Source organism: Cydia fagiglandana, chromosome 24 (assembly GCF_963556715.1).
Source record: "Cydia fagiglandana chromosome 24, ilCydFagi1.1, whole genome shotgun sequence".
Lineage (NCBI taxonomy): Eukaryota > Metazoa > Arthropoda > Insecta > Lepidoptera > Tortricidae > Cydia > Cydia fagiglandana.
Window position 1 is genome coordinate 3,531,194 of NC_085955.1, and position 13,665 is coordinate 3,544,858.

The 13,665-nt window shown below is 41.0% G+C and overlaps 1 protein-coding gene across 1 annotated transcript; it reads left to right on the forward strand.

Annotated features, from left to right (window-relative positions):
• Positions 1-76: 76 nt before the first annotated feature.
• On the forward strand, positions 77-13,316 carry LOC134676323 (grpE protein homolog, mitochondrial). Its single transcript, XM_063534699.1, has 7 exons — positions 77-271; positions 1,129-1,276; positions 3,144-3,257; positions 4,334-4,468; positions 8,869-8,952; positions 9,459-9,573; positions 10,710-13,316. The coding sequence occupies exons 1-6, from the start codon at positions 183-185 to the stop codon at positions 9,570-9,572; spliced, it is 684 nt and encodes a 227-aa protein (XP_063390769.1). The 5' UTR covers positions 77-182; the 3' UTR covers position 9,573; positions 10,710-13,316.
• Positions 13,317-13,665: the final 349 nt, after the last annotated feature.

The window sequence follows — 13,665 nt, forward strand, 5'->3', positions numbered from 1 at the left end:
TTTACAAGTAATCCTGGCATAATTCGGAAATATATTTTTTCGTCGTATCAAAAAGGAAAGTTGGGATTTAGGAATTTAGAAAAAAAAACTTGACAGTTCAGACAGATAAGAATTTTGACATAACCTCTCATGCTAGTTTTTGCTAGAAAAATTAACAGAAAATTGAACGTTTCGTGGCACAAATGGCATCAATAACAGCGTATTCAGTGGGCCGACTGGCAAAATACGTGACAGAGTCGACATTCCGGAATTTACGCTCGAATGTGTACAGGTATATATAGTTGCGCAACGTATGTCTTTATAACCTAGAAAGTTGTCTATTTTCCAGGAATTTAAAGCAAATAGAAGCCCTAAACTTGGTGTGTATAGGGTTACTATAGTTCTGTTTATTATATGCAACATATATTCCATAAAATAATTAGTTAAGCTGTGTCTTTTCATTCAAATTCTTTTTGATCAAAATCTTCACTTTTACCTATCTTTTACCAATGCTGGCATATATGGTGATTGTTCATATACAATTTTGGGTTTAATTTATATGATTTCATATGAAGAAGCATGAAAATTAAATGTTTTGAGAACTATCGCTATATTGCATCAGAAATTATTTAGTCCATTTTTTAGTGAACTGCTGATAAAACAATCAAAGTACAAAGAAAACCTTCAAGGTATGAGTTCTAGGAGCTAGGAAAGTAAACTCTGATATGTCTCAGTTTCTCTACCATTTATTTATCTAACCCTTGGCAATGTATCTTTCAAGATACATAACTTTACACCCTCAAGGTAAATATGTACCAACCTCAAAGCAATTTCTACTGCAGCAACCGTAAGCATGCCTTGCTAACTGTTACAGTAGCGTAAGTGTTGCTAAAGTATGAAGTGCAAAATTAAACCTTGCCCCTTTGAAATAGAGTCCTAAATCATGTGAGAAACATATTCCCTCTGCCTAAAATCAATCACTTTATGCTCTCTTCTTCTTCGTGGTTGTGACCTCATGTCTGAGGGACGTGACTTCTATGGGTTATTCTTCCTACCACTGCTCTCCAGGCCTCTCGATCTTCGGCCATCTGCATTGTTGCCTGGAGCGAAGTCTGAAGTGTTATGCTCTCTTACTATACTTAATTTCAGGAGTACCACCCGCGGGTACAGCACAGAGGAGAATACCAAAGAGGAGAGCAGTGAGAAGCTGCCCACCACCATAGAAGAATGCCATAAGCAGCTGGAAACCCTCACCGGAGAGCTCAATGCTATTAAGGCACAAGCCAAAGACTATGAGGTAAGTAAGTTTATATAAAAGCTGCCAGCCATCATATAGTAAAGCAGCGGGCAGCAACCCGCGGCCCGCGGGCCGCATGCGGCACGCCAACCTCGCTTGCGGCCCGCGGGCCGCCAACTGCGCTGCTCGCGAGCCTCCCTGGCTATTTTGTATGTAATACTGACGAACGGCAATGTCTGCTAAAGTCATAAATATTACCAAAGATTACCATTATGTGCCGACCACCTCCGATCGCCCAAGAAGTAGCGCTGCGGAAGTGGAGATGGATCGGTCATACCCTGCGAAGAGGAGATACGAACAACGCCAGTATCGCGTTCGAGTGGCGGCCTCAGGGCGGCAAGCGAGCCCGCAAATGCCCTGTACACACCTGGAGGCGCAGCGTAGAGAACGAGCTGACAGCCGTAGGACTGAGCTGGAACGAGGCCAAGACGGTTGCTCAAGACAGGAAGGCATGGAAGGATCTTGTGAAGGCCCTATGCACCTCCGGGGTGACCTACGACAGACAACATTACCAAAGAGCGTCCCGCGTCATCTTCGTTAACTACTATGTGGCCCTTGGCTGCTCAAAGGTTGCCGACCGCTGTCGAAGAATGCCATAAGCAGCTGGAAACCCTCACCGGAGAACTCAATACTATTAAGGCACAAGCCAAAGACTATGAGGTGAGTATGTTTAAATTTGAACTTTAACAGCTGTCAATAGAGTTCAATATCATATCCGCCATATATGACTTTGTATGCAGTAAAGGTTTAATATTTTCTGTTTGAGATATGATGGTGATATGAAGAGAAAGAGTGAAAGATGATGAAAAACAGAGTGGTACAGAAGGAAAAGACACGCTGCACCAACCCTATACTTCATTTTTTTTAGCATTAGAAATTAGGTAAACAATCTTGATGTGTCTTTTAATTGAAAAACACATTTTAAAAATAAGTTACGGCAAATATGTAACAATTATGAATCTAATACGATCATTTATATTCTTCTGCTTTCATAAATAATAGTTATTGATTTTTAAAAAGCGTTTTTTAATTAAAAGACATGCCAAGATCGCTTACCTTCTTTCAAGTTCTTTCTAATGCTAAAAAACGAACTATAAGTAAATGGGGAAAGGGCATAAGTGTCTATTTGACCAACTTTTATGACCTCTATAACTTTCTATGACGTCTATCTGCCTGTGTATGCATGTATGCACCGTTCAATGGTGTGCGTGTGGCTTCCGCACACTCAGTCAGTTTTAAACGATTTATCGTTCGAGACACGTGCGCGTGTGTTCTTTACGTACTTACCTGTAGCACAGAATAAATAATAGTACTAAGTACAGAAGACTCACTCTCTAACAACTCTCTAACAAAACGCGTCTGTTACGATCAGCACAGATATGGCCGCTAGGTGGCGACAGCGCCACGCGCGGCTTATGGCAAACCCCAAAATTCGAGCCGAACGGATGCACTTTTAGCTACCTGTAGCAAAGCGACGAAATCGCGGAGTGACACACGCCTGCCTGTAGGTAGGTGGTGTACCACAGAATAAGTAAATAGTACTACCGTACAGAAAGGACACTTCCTACAAAACCGAAGTTTGACAGCTGTTCAGGGTCGAATCATGCTATCGCTTTCTAACTTATGGCACTATCCCTTTCGGCTATTTAGGGTTGTCAAAATTCAAGCCATTATCTTATCTGTGGTCGTGCACGCAAAGGGATATCAAGTTGTGTCAACGCTAATAATTGCTCGGAGCAATGCTGAGCCGAACTGAGCCGAGTTTGCCCGAAGGGAGGCGTGTCTCCCCACTGCTTATACCTACCCGGCTAGATACATACATACACACACATACACATACATATCACTATCACTTCATGTTGTGCAGGACAAGTACAAGCGCGCCCTCGCGGAGGGCGAGAATGTGCGCCGGCGCATGGTCAAACAGGTTGAAGACGCCAAGTCCTTCGCCATACAGAGCTTCTGCAAGGATCTGCTTGATGTAAGTAACTTACCACGTAAATGCGTAGGTAATACATATAATCACGCCTATTTCCCGGAGGGGTAGGCAGAGACCACGGATTTCCACTTGCTACGATCCTGACATACCTCTTTCGCTTCCTTCACATTCATAACATTCCTCATACACGCTCGCCGGTTTAGGGTGCTCTTGACCTGGCCTTTCTTCAGGATATCCCCGATCTGATCAGAGAAAGTCCGCCGAGGTCTACCCATTTCAACTCCCACTTCCACTTCTCCCTCATACACTCTCTTTGTCAGCCTTCTTTCACTCATTCTTTCCACATGTCCAAACCATCTCAACATACCTTTCTCAATTTTTGTCACTACATCTGCGTAGGTAATGAATATTATTATGTTATTCGTAATTTATTGACTATTTTTGCTGTTGTAATCGTAACACCGCTCACAATCTCTCTGCTTAGCCTTAAGGTTGACTGGTAGAGAATGCCTTATGGCATTAAGTCCGCCTTTTGTACTATAAGGTTTTTCTTTTGTGCAATAAAGTTTAAATAAATAAACGGACGGGTATCAGAAGTTACACTCTTGCACTTTGAAGTATACGTAGTTCGCAACTATAACCTCTAGCCGCCCAGAGGCCTATAAAAAGGTCTCCTCTTCCATTCTAATTTGAACTTTGTGTTGACAAAATAAAATTTCATTTTGCTTGGCAAAGTATTCAAATAGTTCGGTATATAAATTATATGGCGTACCCAACTATTTGAATACTTAGGATGCTACGTACTATATAGTAAAGTGGTACAGTTAGCGTCATATGAGTTTATTAGAAGATGTGTTATAATAAATTCTGCTGATATGATTCATAGAAAGAAATCTCTAAAAAATATATGTTTGGTTATTTTAAATATCTTAAAACATGTTTTAAGAGTGACCCAGACGACCGTAACCAGTTTAAAATGTTCTAAACAGATTTAAAAAACGTTTACATACAACTTTTACAATCGTTGATTGGTACCAAATTGGAATGAAATAATCTACGCAAAATGTAACTGAGCCGAACGACAGACGAGGTTTAAAATATTGTTCTGTTTTCTACAGGTAGCTGACACATTGTCGGTGGCAGCAGAGAGCGTGCCAGAGAGCGCGCTGGGCGAGGGCGGCGCTGAAGGCGCGGCGGCCGCGTTACGCTCGCTGCACGACGGCGTGCGGCTCACGCGGGCCATGCTCACACAGGTACAGACAGCGAGCGTCAGTGGCGTACAGGCTGACACAGTGTCGGTGGCAACAGAGAGCGTGCCAGAGAGCGCGCTGGGCGAGGGCGGCGCTGAAGGCGCGGCGGCCGCGTTACGCTCGCTGCACGACGGCGTGCGGCTCACGCGGGCCATGCTCACACAGGTACAGACAGCGAGCGTCAGTGGCGTACAGGCTGACACAGTGTCGGTGGCAACAGAGAGCGTGCCAGAGAGCGCGCTGGGCGAGGGCGGCGCTGAAGGCGCGGCCGCCGCGTTACGCTCGCTGCACGACGGCGTGCGGCTCACGCGGGCCATGCTCACACAGGTACAGACAGCGAGCGTCAGTGGCGTACAGGCTGACACAGTGTCGGTGGCAACAGAGAGCGTGCCAGAGAGCGCGCTGGGCGAGGGCGGCGCTGAAGGCGCGGCCGCCGCGTTACGCTCGCTTCACGACGTGCAGAGAGAAATCGTCTAGATCCAGAAAAGTCGGCCAAATTACTGTTTATTAAAATTAGGTAACGCACTTACGTTTCGTTATTTTAAAAAAATAGTACAATGTAATATTTGACGTTTTTAGATACCTAATCTTGACATCCGCATCCGCGGATATGAGCCTTTAAATATCCGCATCCGCGGATGTCGAAAAATCTGCATCCGCAACATCCCTGCTCTGGACCTAAGCCACAGAATAAATAATAGTACTAGGTACAGAAGACTCGCTCTCTAACAAACCGCGTCTGGTACACTCAGAACAGATATGGCCGCTAGGTGGCGACAGCGCCACGCGCGGCTTATGGCTAGCCACCAAAATTGGTGTGGAACGGATGTACTTGTAGCTACCTGTAGCAAAGTGTGATTTCGCGGAGTGAGCCACGCCTTACATTATTAGAAATTGCGTCAGTTGGTTTAATATATCCCACGGACGTAGAGAGTAAACGGGATAGTGTACACTGGCCAAAAAGTGTGACCACATGAGACATCAAACCTGAGCCCTCCATCTCTTTCTAATTAGGGTGACCATAAGTCATATGTATGTGGGATATTAGCATAAGATGGAATGTAAAGTTTGGCCAGGATCTTTTCTCATTCGTACATAATCAGAGAGAATCATACTGTATTTTCTCTATGCTAGTATAATTGTCCCAGAAAAGAGATGGATATATGTAGTTTTTTTCTCTCCTGTAAAACGCTTCACACAACCTTACTTAATTTAGTCGTTATAAAAGCTGTTACAGATGGGATGGGCGTATTGAATCGCGATCATGGTCGATTGTGAGGAAGGTGTGGTCCGCCGTACGTACATCAAAAACACAGCTATAAGAGAAGCCCCCTCCAGACTATGCGCGTGAATCGCGGGCGAAGCCGCGAACGCGAGTGTGGAGTCGATTTCGCTGTCTGCGAAAATCGACTCCACACTCGCGTTCGCGGCTTCGCCCGCGATTCACGCGCATAGTCTGGAGGGGGCTAGAGAGCGAGACAGATATCCAGGATGGGGTAAAACGTTGTACTACGTAACTAGGTAATTCGCAAATCGTGTCGATTAAAAACACTGCCTTCGGTCGTGTTTTAATTTATCATCACTCGTTACGAATTTGATTCCTACTTTCAACACTTGTATCACAAATTACTTTATATTAATACTATACCGACTAGTTATCGATACCAGTCATTTTGTCAAGCCCTAGCGTAGCGTGGCGTAACAATTTATGTTTATACACGAAATTATCTTGAGTATTGACTAAAATAATAAAATATTAGCACACAACGAAATAAAAACTTACATTTAACTGTGTAAACCGGCATCTTACACTATTTATGCTTAACAAAATACCTATCAATATCATACTCATGGTGTGTTCATATACGCGATGACTTCCCTTTTGCATACTTAAGCTATTCTTTAAGCGTAAGCGTCATCGTAGATATGTGATTGCAACAAAATTTTCAAATTTGCCGCCTTTGTATACTGACGGAAATGTGTGTCCAACCAATATAAAGGTTGAACACGCCAAAACTGGGGCACACAAAATGTAGTACAAAATTATAATAAAAGTGAAAAAGTATATTATGTTTTACACATTTAATAGCATATTTAACGCTGTTTAAAATAACATTCCATATTTTAGATTTGGTCTACACAGTAAGCCATTTTTCTAACTTTCCTACGTACACGGCTCATAAGACTTTGCACCATGTTAATAGAACACTGTCTTGACGCCCATGTCCACATCTTTTGTAGTTCAGGGACCGATTTTACTCCGCCGCCTTTCTTTTTTAAAATTCCCTTCATAATACTCCAGTACTCTTCAACGGGCCGCAGTTCCGGACTATTTGGGGGGTTGCACACTTTTGGTACCACCACGATCCCATTTGCAGCATACCATTCCATCACTGGTTTTGAGTAGTGGCAACTGGCTAAATCTGGCCAAAACAAAGGTGGTGAGTCATGCTTTCTTATGAAAGGTAGCAAACGTTTCTGCAAACACTCTTTTCTATAAATATCGCCGTTTATTGTCCCGGTAGTAATAAACGGCCGACTTCTTTTCCCACAGCTACATATTGCTTGCCAAAGCAGGTACTTTTTTGGAAATTTCGAACGTTTTTTTAATTTACACTCTTCAGGGGCGTCTACTCTACTTAGGCTGGTATAGAACTCTTGCCCAGGAATTTGTTTAAAGTCACCTTTTATGTATGTTTCGTCGTCCATGACGACGCATGCAAATTTGGTTATGAAATTCTCATAAAGTTTTCGAGACCGTTTCTTCGCGGATGAGTTCTGTTTCGAGTCTCGATCTGGTGCTGCCTGGGCCTTATAACTCCTTAGGCCAGCCCTACGTTTCACTTTTTGAACATAGGACTGAGACATTTTAACTTTTTTAGCAACATCGCGAGACGAAATCTTAGGATTTGAGGCAAACATGTTCACCACCTTCTCGTCCTTTTTTTTATTCTTGACACCCTGCAAGCCTCCACTTCCTGGCTTCCGATCTATTGTTAGGTGCGCACGGAACTTTTTTAATACGCGACAAACCGTAGATTGAGGACATTTCAGTCGTTTCGCGATATCTCTGTAGCTCAGTAATGAATTTTCTACGTATTCGTGCAAAATTCGCTCGCGTTGTTGATGTTGTTTGCTCGACATTTTGACAACGAATAAACATAATTTAAAAAAACTTGATAACATTATAGGCCAGTGTCTTGTGACCAAGTAGGTGCCATAAAAGTTTGTATATCTCTATTATTTGCATAGCAATAGTCGATTGTACATGCCCCAGTTTTGGCGTGTTCAACCTTTAGAATCGATTACATATATATAAATAGTTAGAATTAACGTTTCAGTAATTAAATATTATGTATAAATATGAGTCTGTAATGTCTAAGGACTTTGGATTTAATTTTTGGCAATTATTAGCTCTCATTACGTGAACCGAATAATTAAACATGCCGAAATAAGTATAGTTATCTTTATTTATTTATTAGTATACATACTATTTAGGTACCTAAACTTATTTTTACATTAAGTACGTAATAATAATTCTGTAAGACCGATCTAAATCGTACCGACATCATGGTCACCCTAATGAGTTTTTCTTGTATTTTTATCGTAAAATTGAATAATTGTGACCAACCTGTAAAAGATATTCCACAATCAGCGTAGCTTTCACTTCTACAACCCCACACACAACATGTTTTAACCATTTTTTAAAATATTTTATGAATAAATGCTAAGCGGCGCCATTTACGTATTTTGTAAATACACGAAAAATACGTCATCAAGTTGGGGATACCAATTAATATTCAAAGTTACTACAATTTCTACCATATTCAATTTACTGTTTTTTTTTGTTGTACACATGCTTGACTTAATCAGTTAATAATATTAACATCATAATAATTAACAAATTACTTAAAAGATATCAGAACTGTAATCGGAATATAGCACTAAAATATTATAAGAAGATAATGAATTTCAGTAGTATATTGATATAATTTCTACCACAATGGTATCTTTTTAACATTGGCAACATGTGCGAGTGAGACACAGGGCTCGGGTTTTCTATCTCATGTGGACCGTTTTCTCTAGTCTGGTACGAACAACTTTCTGTCTCGGTGATAAGGTTCAAATTAGTGTGGCAAAAAAAGTGACAAATCGCTCCAGTTTAAACAATATAACTTCATGATATATCCCAGATATCCTTTCCCTTAGGTAAACGGCTTAAACCATACCATGCCATTTTCATCAGTATTTCAGGTCAGTTATTTCATAATTTTTATGAATTAGTGTCATGTTCAATGCACACCTTTTTTTTATTTTACAACCCCTTTGTTGCCCAACCACTCACACCCACCGCTGAACAGCTGCCAGGCGCCTGCCTAAGCTTAAATCATGTTTGATTTCAGGTATTCACTCGGCACGGACTGGTGGCCGTGTCTCCTTTGAGAGAGAAATTCGACCCCAACCTCCACGAGGCGCTTTTCCAACAGGTAACTTTATAAAAGGGATGTTAAATGGATTTTAAAACAATTTAAACATTCCACTCATTCCATTTTGTTAAACCCTCGTGCTTTGAAACCCTCGCAACGCTCAAGATTCCATTTTTCGAATCACTCGCTACGCTCTTGGTTCAATTTTGGAATCTTCCGCTTGCTCGGGTATCAATATTAGCACGAGCGGTTAAACAACAACTTTGCTCCCTTGTTAAACAAATAACTATTTCATCAAACTAGCTCAGTGAATGTCGAATTGCACGCAGATTTAGCGGGAGTTACAGAAAAAGCGTTCTCCCTAGGGAGTTATGCAGTTTCTAGTGCCATAATTAAATTTTTTTTGTCTTTATACTTAATTTTTGTATCGCAAGTGTGATGAAAAACATTGTGTGTAACTCGGGGCGTAATAACATGCACTAAGGTTGATGTTGGGCTGTAGCCGTGCGCGTCAGTTGACGTCTTTAGCGGTCAAAAGGTTAATATGTATGTCCGTCTGTCCTCAGGAAGTGGAAGGAGCGGAGCCCGGCACGGTGGTCGCCGTCTCCAAAGTGGGCTACAAGCTGCACGAGCGCTGCGTGCGGCCCGCCCTCGTCGGCGTGGCTAAAGGCTCCTCCTAGTGTGAGTATGTCTGTCTGTCCTCAGGAATACATCACCTGTGAAAATTTCAACTGTCTAGCTATCACGGTTCGTGAGATACAGCCTGGTGACAGACGGACGGACAGCGGAGTCTTAGTAATAGGGTCCCGTTTTACCCTTTGGGTACGGAACCCTAAAAATAATTGCGTTTTATTAAGTAATTACACATTATTACTACATAAATATGTGCGCATCTGTCTACTTTCATATGTTTATTTGCACTAAACTAATAGTAAAACTTTGTTTTATACAGAAATTACGCAAAACGAATAAAATAAAGTCCCCCGCCGCGTCTGTCTGTTTATGTGTTTGTATGTTCGCGATAAACTCGAAAACTACTGAACGGATTTTCATGCGGTTTTCACCTGTCAATAGAGTCATTCTTGAGGAAGGTTTACTTGTATAATTTGTTAACCCGTGCGAAGCCGGGGCAGGTCACTATAGTTCGTTTTTTTTAGCATTATAAAGAACTTGGAAGAAGGTAAGTGATTTTGACATGTTTTTTAATTGAAAAACGCTTATTAAAAATCAGTAACTATCATTTTTGAAAGCAGAAGAATATAAATGATCGTATTAGATTCATAATTGTTACATATTTGCCGTAACTTATTTTTAAAATGTGTTTTTCAATTAAAAGACACATCAAGATTGTTCACCTTATTTCTAATGCTAAAAAAAACGAACTATAGAGTTAGACCAAGAACGGCTGCAGCGATTTTGATAGCCCACGTAGTGCTAGTGTTAATTTCATAGAAGTTTGACGTTTAAAATGACACTTGCACTCCGTGAGCTATCAAAATCGCTGCAGACTTTTCTTGGTCTAACTCTAGCGACCCGCCCGGATAGGTCTTTAGGTATTCAAATAAAATTAAATAAACAATTTGTACATTTTCGGGTAGTTAATAACATTTATTGGTTAACCAACGAAATACAAAACCGCCTGGATCTGTCACTGAACGACCTGACTTCAACCTACTTTATTTGATCGTGTAATGTTTCTAAATCTACCCTCAACTGCCTTAAGGAGCAATTTGAGGGTAGATTTTGTTTACTTTTATTTAAATACCTACAGATACAGAGTATAGTTGAATATTAAATGCTTGTCTCTTTGTTCACAGGCACCGAGTATTCGAACGTGACACCTTACACAAAATATCACGGTCATACACGGATTTAGCTAGTGATCCAAAAAACTCGAGCCCTTTAGCTCTTTTTTTAGGGCTCGCCTCATGACGCCTAAAAGGCTAAAAGCCTATTTCAATTTAATTAGTAAAATAGGCTTTTAAATATAAGTAAAATAGCCCAAAAAAAGAGCTAAAGGGCTCGAATCTTTTGGATCACTAGATTTAGCTTTTAAACTTGTCTTTTCTGTTCCCAAAATCTAAGATCACTAACCAATCTGTCTGGTTTTGAACTTTTACACTTGGATTGGTCAGATTTACCAATCAATCTGTCATTTTTATTTTAGTATCTGTTGAATAAAACCGTTTAAACCCTTTACCAGGCTGACATTTCAAAAATGTCAATCGAATGTCTTACTCATCGAAAATAGAACGCATGTTTGAAGTGCCGTATGTGGGAAATATATATCCCTTAGCCTGGTAAAGGGTTAACTTTTGAGAACAGAAGAGGCAACTTTTTTCAACGAAGCTGTGACCCACCACCGTTGGTTAATGTTAGTTCGGTTCTGATCTGACATTTGATTGACATTGCTAATTTGAAACCAAATTGCATTTACGTACTTACCTGAAATGCACTTTTTTATTAACTACCTTTAAAAAAAAACTTTACTCACAAGTTGCAAACGAGTGTCGACGTTATACTACAATTAAAGCAAACTACAGATGTACTGCATAATTGGGTTGGCCGGTGGAAGTTTTTAGCAGATGGCGCCATCATAGCTTGCCCCGTCAATCCCTAGAATTATGTCAAATTTTTGTTTTTTATGGTTCCGTACCCAAAGGGTAAAACGGGACCCTATTACTAAGACTTCGCTGTCCGTCCGTCCGTCCGTCCGTCCGTCCGTCCGTCCGTCCGTCCGTCTGGCACCAGGCTGTATCTCACGAACCGTGATAGCTAGACAGTTGAAATTTTCACAGATGATGTATTTCTGTTGCCGCTATAACAACAAATACTAAAAACAGAATAAAATAAAGATTTAAATGGGGCTCCCATACAACAAACGTGATTTTTGACCAAAGTTAAGCAACGTCGGGAGGGGTCAGTACTTGGATGGGTGACCGTTTTCTTTTTGCTTTTTTTTTTTGCATTATGGAACGGAACCCTTCGTGCGCGAGTCCGACTCGCACTTGCCCGGTTTTTTAATACCCTGGATGCCAGCTCTTTAAGCCAAATCTCATAAAAAAAAGGGGCAAGCTATGATGGCGCCATGTATGCAAACCTTTGACAGTTGCCAACCCCATTGTTTTCCATTGTATTTTCACGGAAACTTACAACGTGTCTTGCTATTTCAGCCAGTCTCCGTACAAAAAATACTAACATTGACTGAACTAGCACGGACAAATACGAACGTTTCCGAGAAAATACGATGGAAATCAAGTATGCTCTACATCTGTACAATTTTTATACCTACAGAATTTTACCATATACACAATTATCAGACATACGCCAACATCATTTGTGTTATGTAAGTAAATTCAATTGCACTTTAAGCTTGTGAGTAAAATTTCTGTATGATTGGACTCTGGACATTATAAGAGAAGGGATATGTATTAAATTTACTTTGACACCTGTAGGCCTGCTTTGCTGAGACAGTTGGCTCTAGGCCGAGTTTAGAGCAATTATTTCATGCAACCGATGATGCCAAAAATGCGGGAGTGCGCGGGACGAGGTGAGCGAAGTCCCGTGCCGTGATTGGTCCGTTCAAAGACACGGGCGTCACACAAAGACACTTTCGACTCGAACATGGAGTAAAATTACGGTATGCTTTGTCTGTGGTGAGAATTAACGGTATCGTGGACCGTAAGGAAACCGTTGAAAGTGTGGTAACTTATCAAAATAATAACCTAAGTTGAAATATTTTCTTCCTCACTCAAGTGTGCTGAAAAACATGAAACGCAGTGCGTTGGTCATTACACACATCGGCTTTCTAATAGCGTACAATATTGCCCCGTGTGCAGTGACCAACGTATCACAATCATAGTCTAATAAAACGTGGTCTCTTCCCAGAGTGACACAAGCCTACGTCACAATAACATGGCCGCTATATATGGCGCTATCGCATATTATCATATAGCGCTGTCACATGATGACGTAGGCTTGTGTCAGTCAGGTGAACTAGAAAAATCGGGAAGAGAGTACCAGGCGGAGTATATTATTATACCATGATCACAATGTACAGCAGGCAGGCAGGCGTGGCTCACTCCGCGATTTCGTCGGTTTGCAACAGGTTAAAAGTACATCCGTTCCACACCAATTTTGGTGGCTAGCCATAAGCCGCGCGTGGTGCTGTCGCCACCTAGCGGCCATATCTGTCCTGATCGTAATAGAAGCGTTTTGTTAGAGAGTGAGTCTTCTGTACCTACTATTATTTATTCTGTGCTATTGGGCAATAATAAATGAAAGTTTTTGAGCATCGAAATCCCTTTGTTTAGACTAGCAATGAATTTGTATAATATTTTTGTTATGATTAGGCATAGATTTAGAATTCCATGATGTATGTCTGAGGTGGTAGTTGTTGTTAAAGTAAATGGATTATATTGTTATTTGATTTGTTTCATTTTCATTACATCTACTAGCAGGGGGGTTATTCCCACTAGTTACCACCAAGTTGTTACCACAGTCAGAGAGGTTACATATCAGAATACCGAAAATCGATTTACCTAATGTTGAATCACCTATGCTCGTTTCACCTATTTTTTTAAATACCTAATGATCAATTAACCTAAGCTCATAACACCTAATGAACGAATTACCTATTGCACGTTTCACCTACAATTGGTTTACCTAAGCTCAGAATACCTATGCTCGATTTACCTAAAGTTGAAACACCTAATACTCGAAATACCGAAAGCTAACATACCTAATACACGAAACACCTAATTTTGATATACC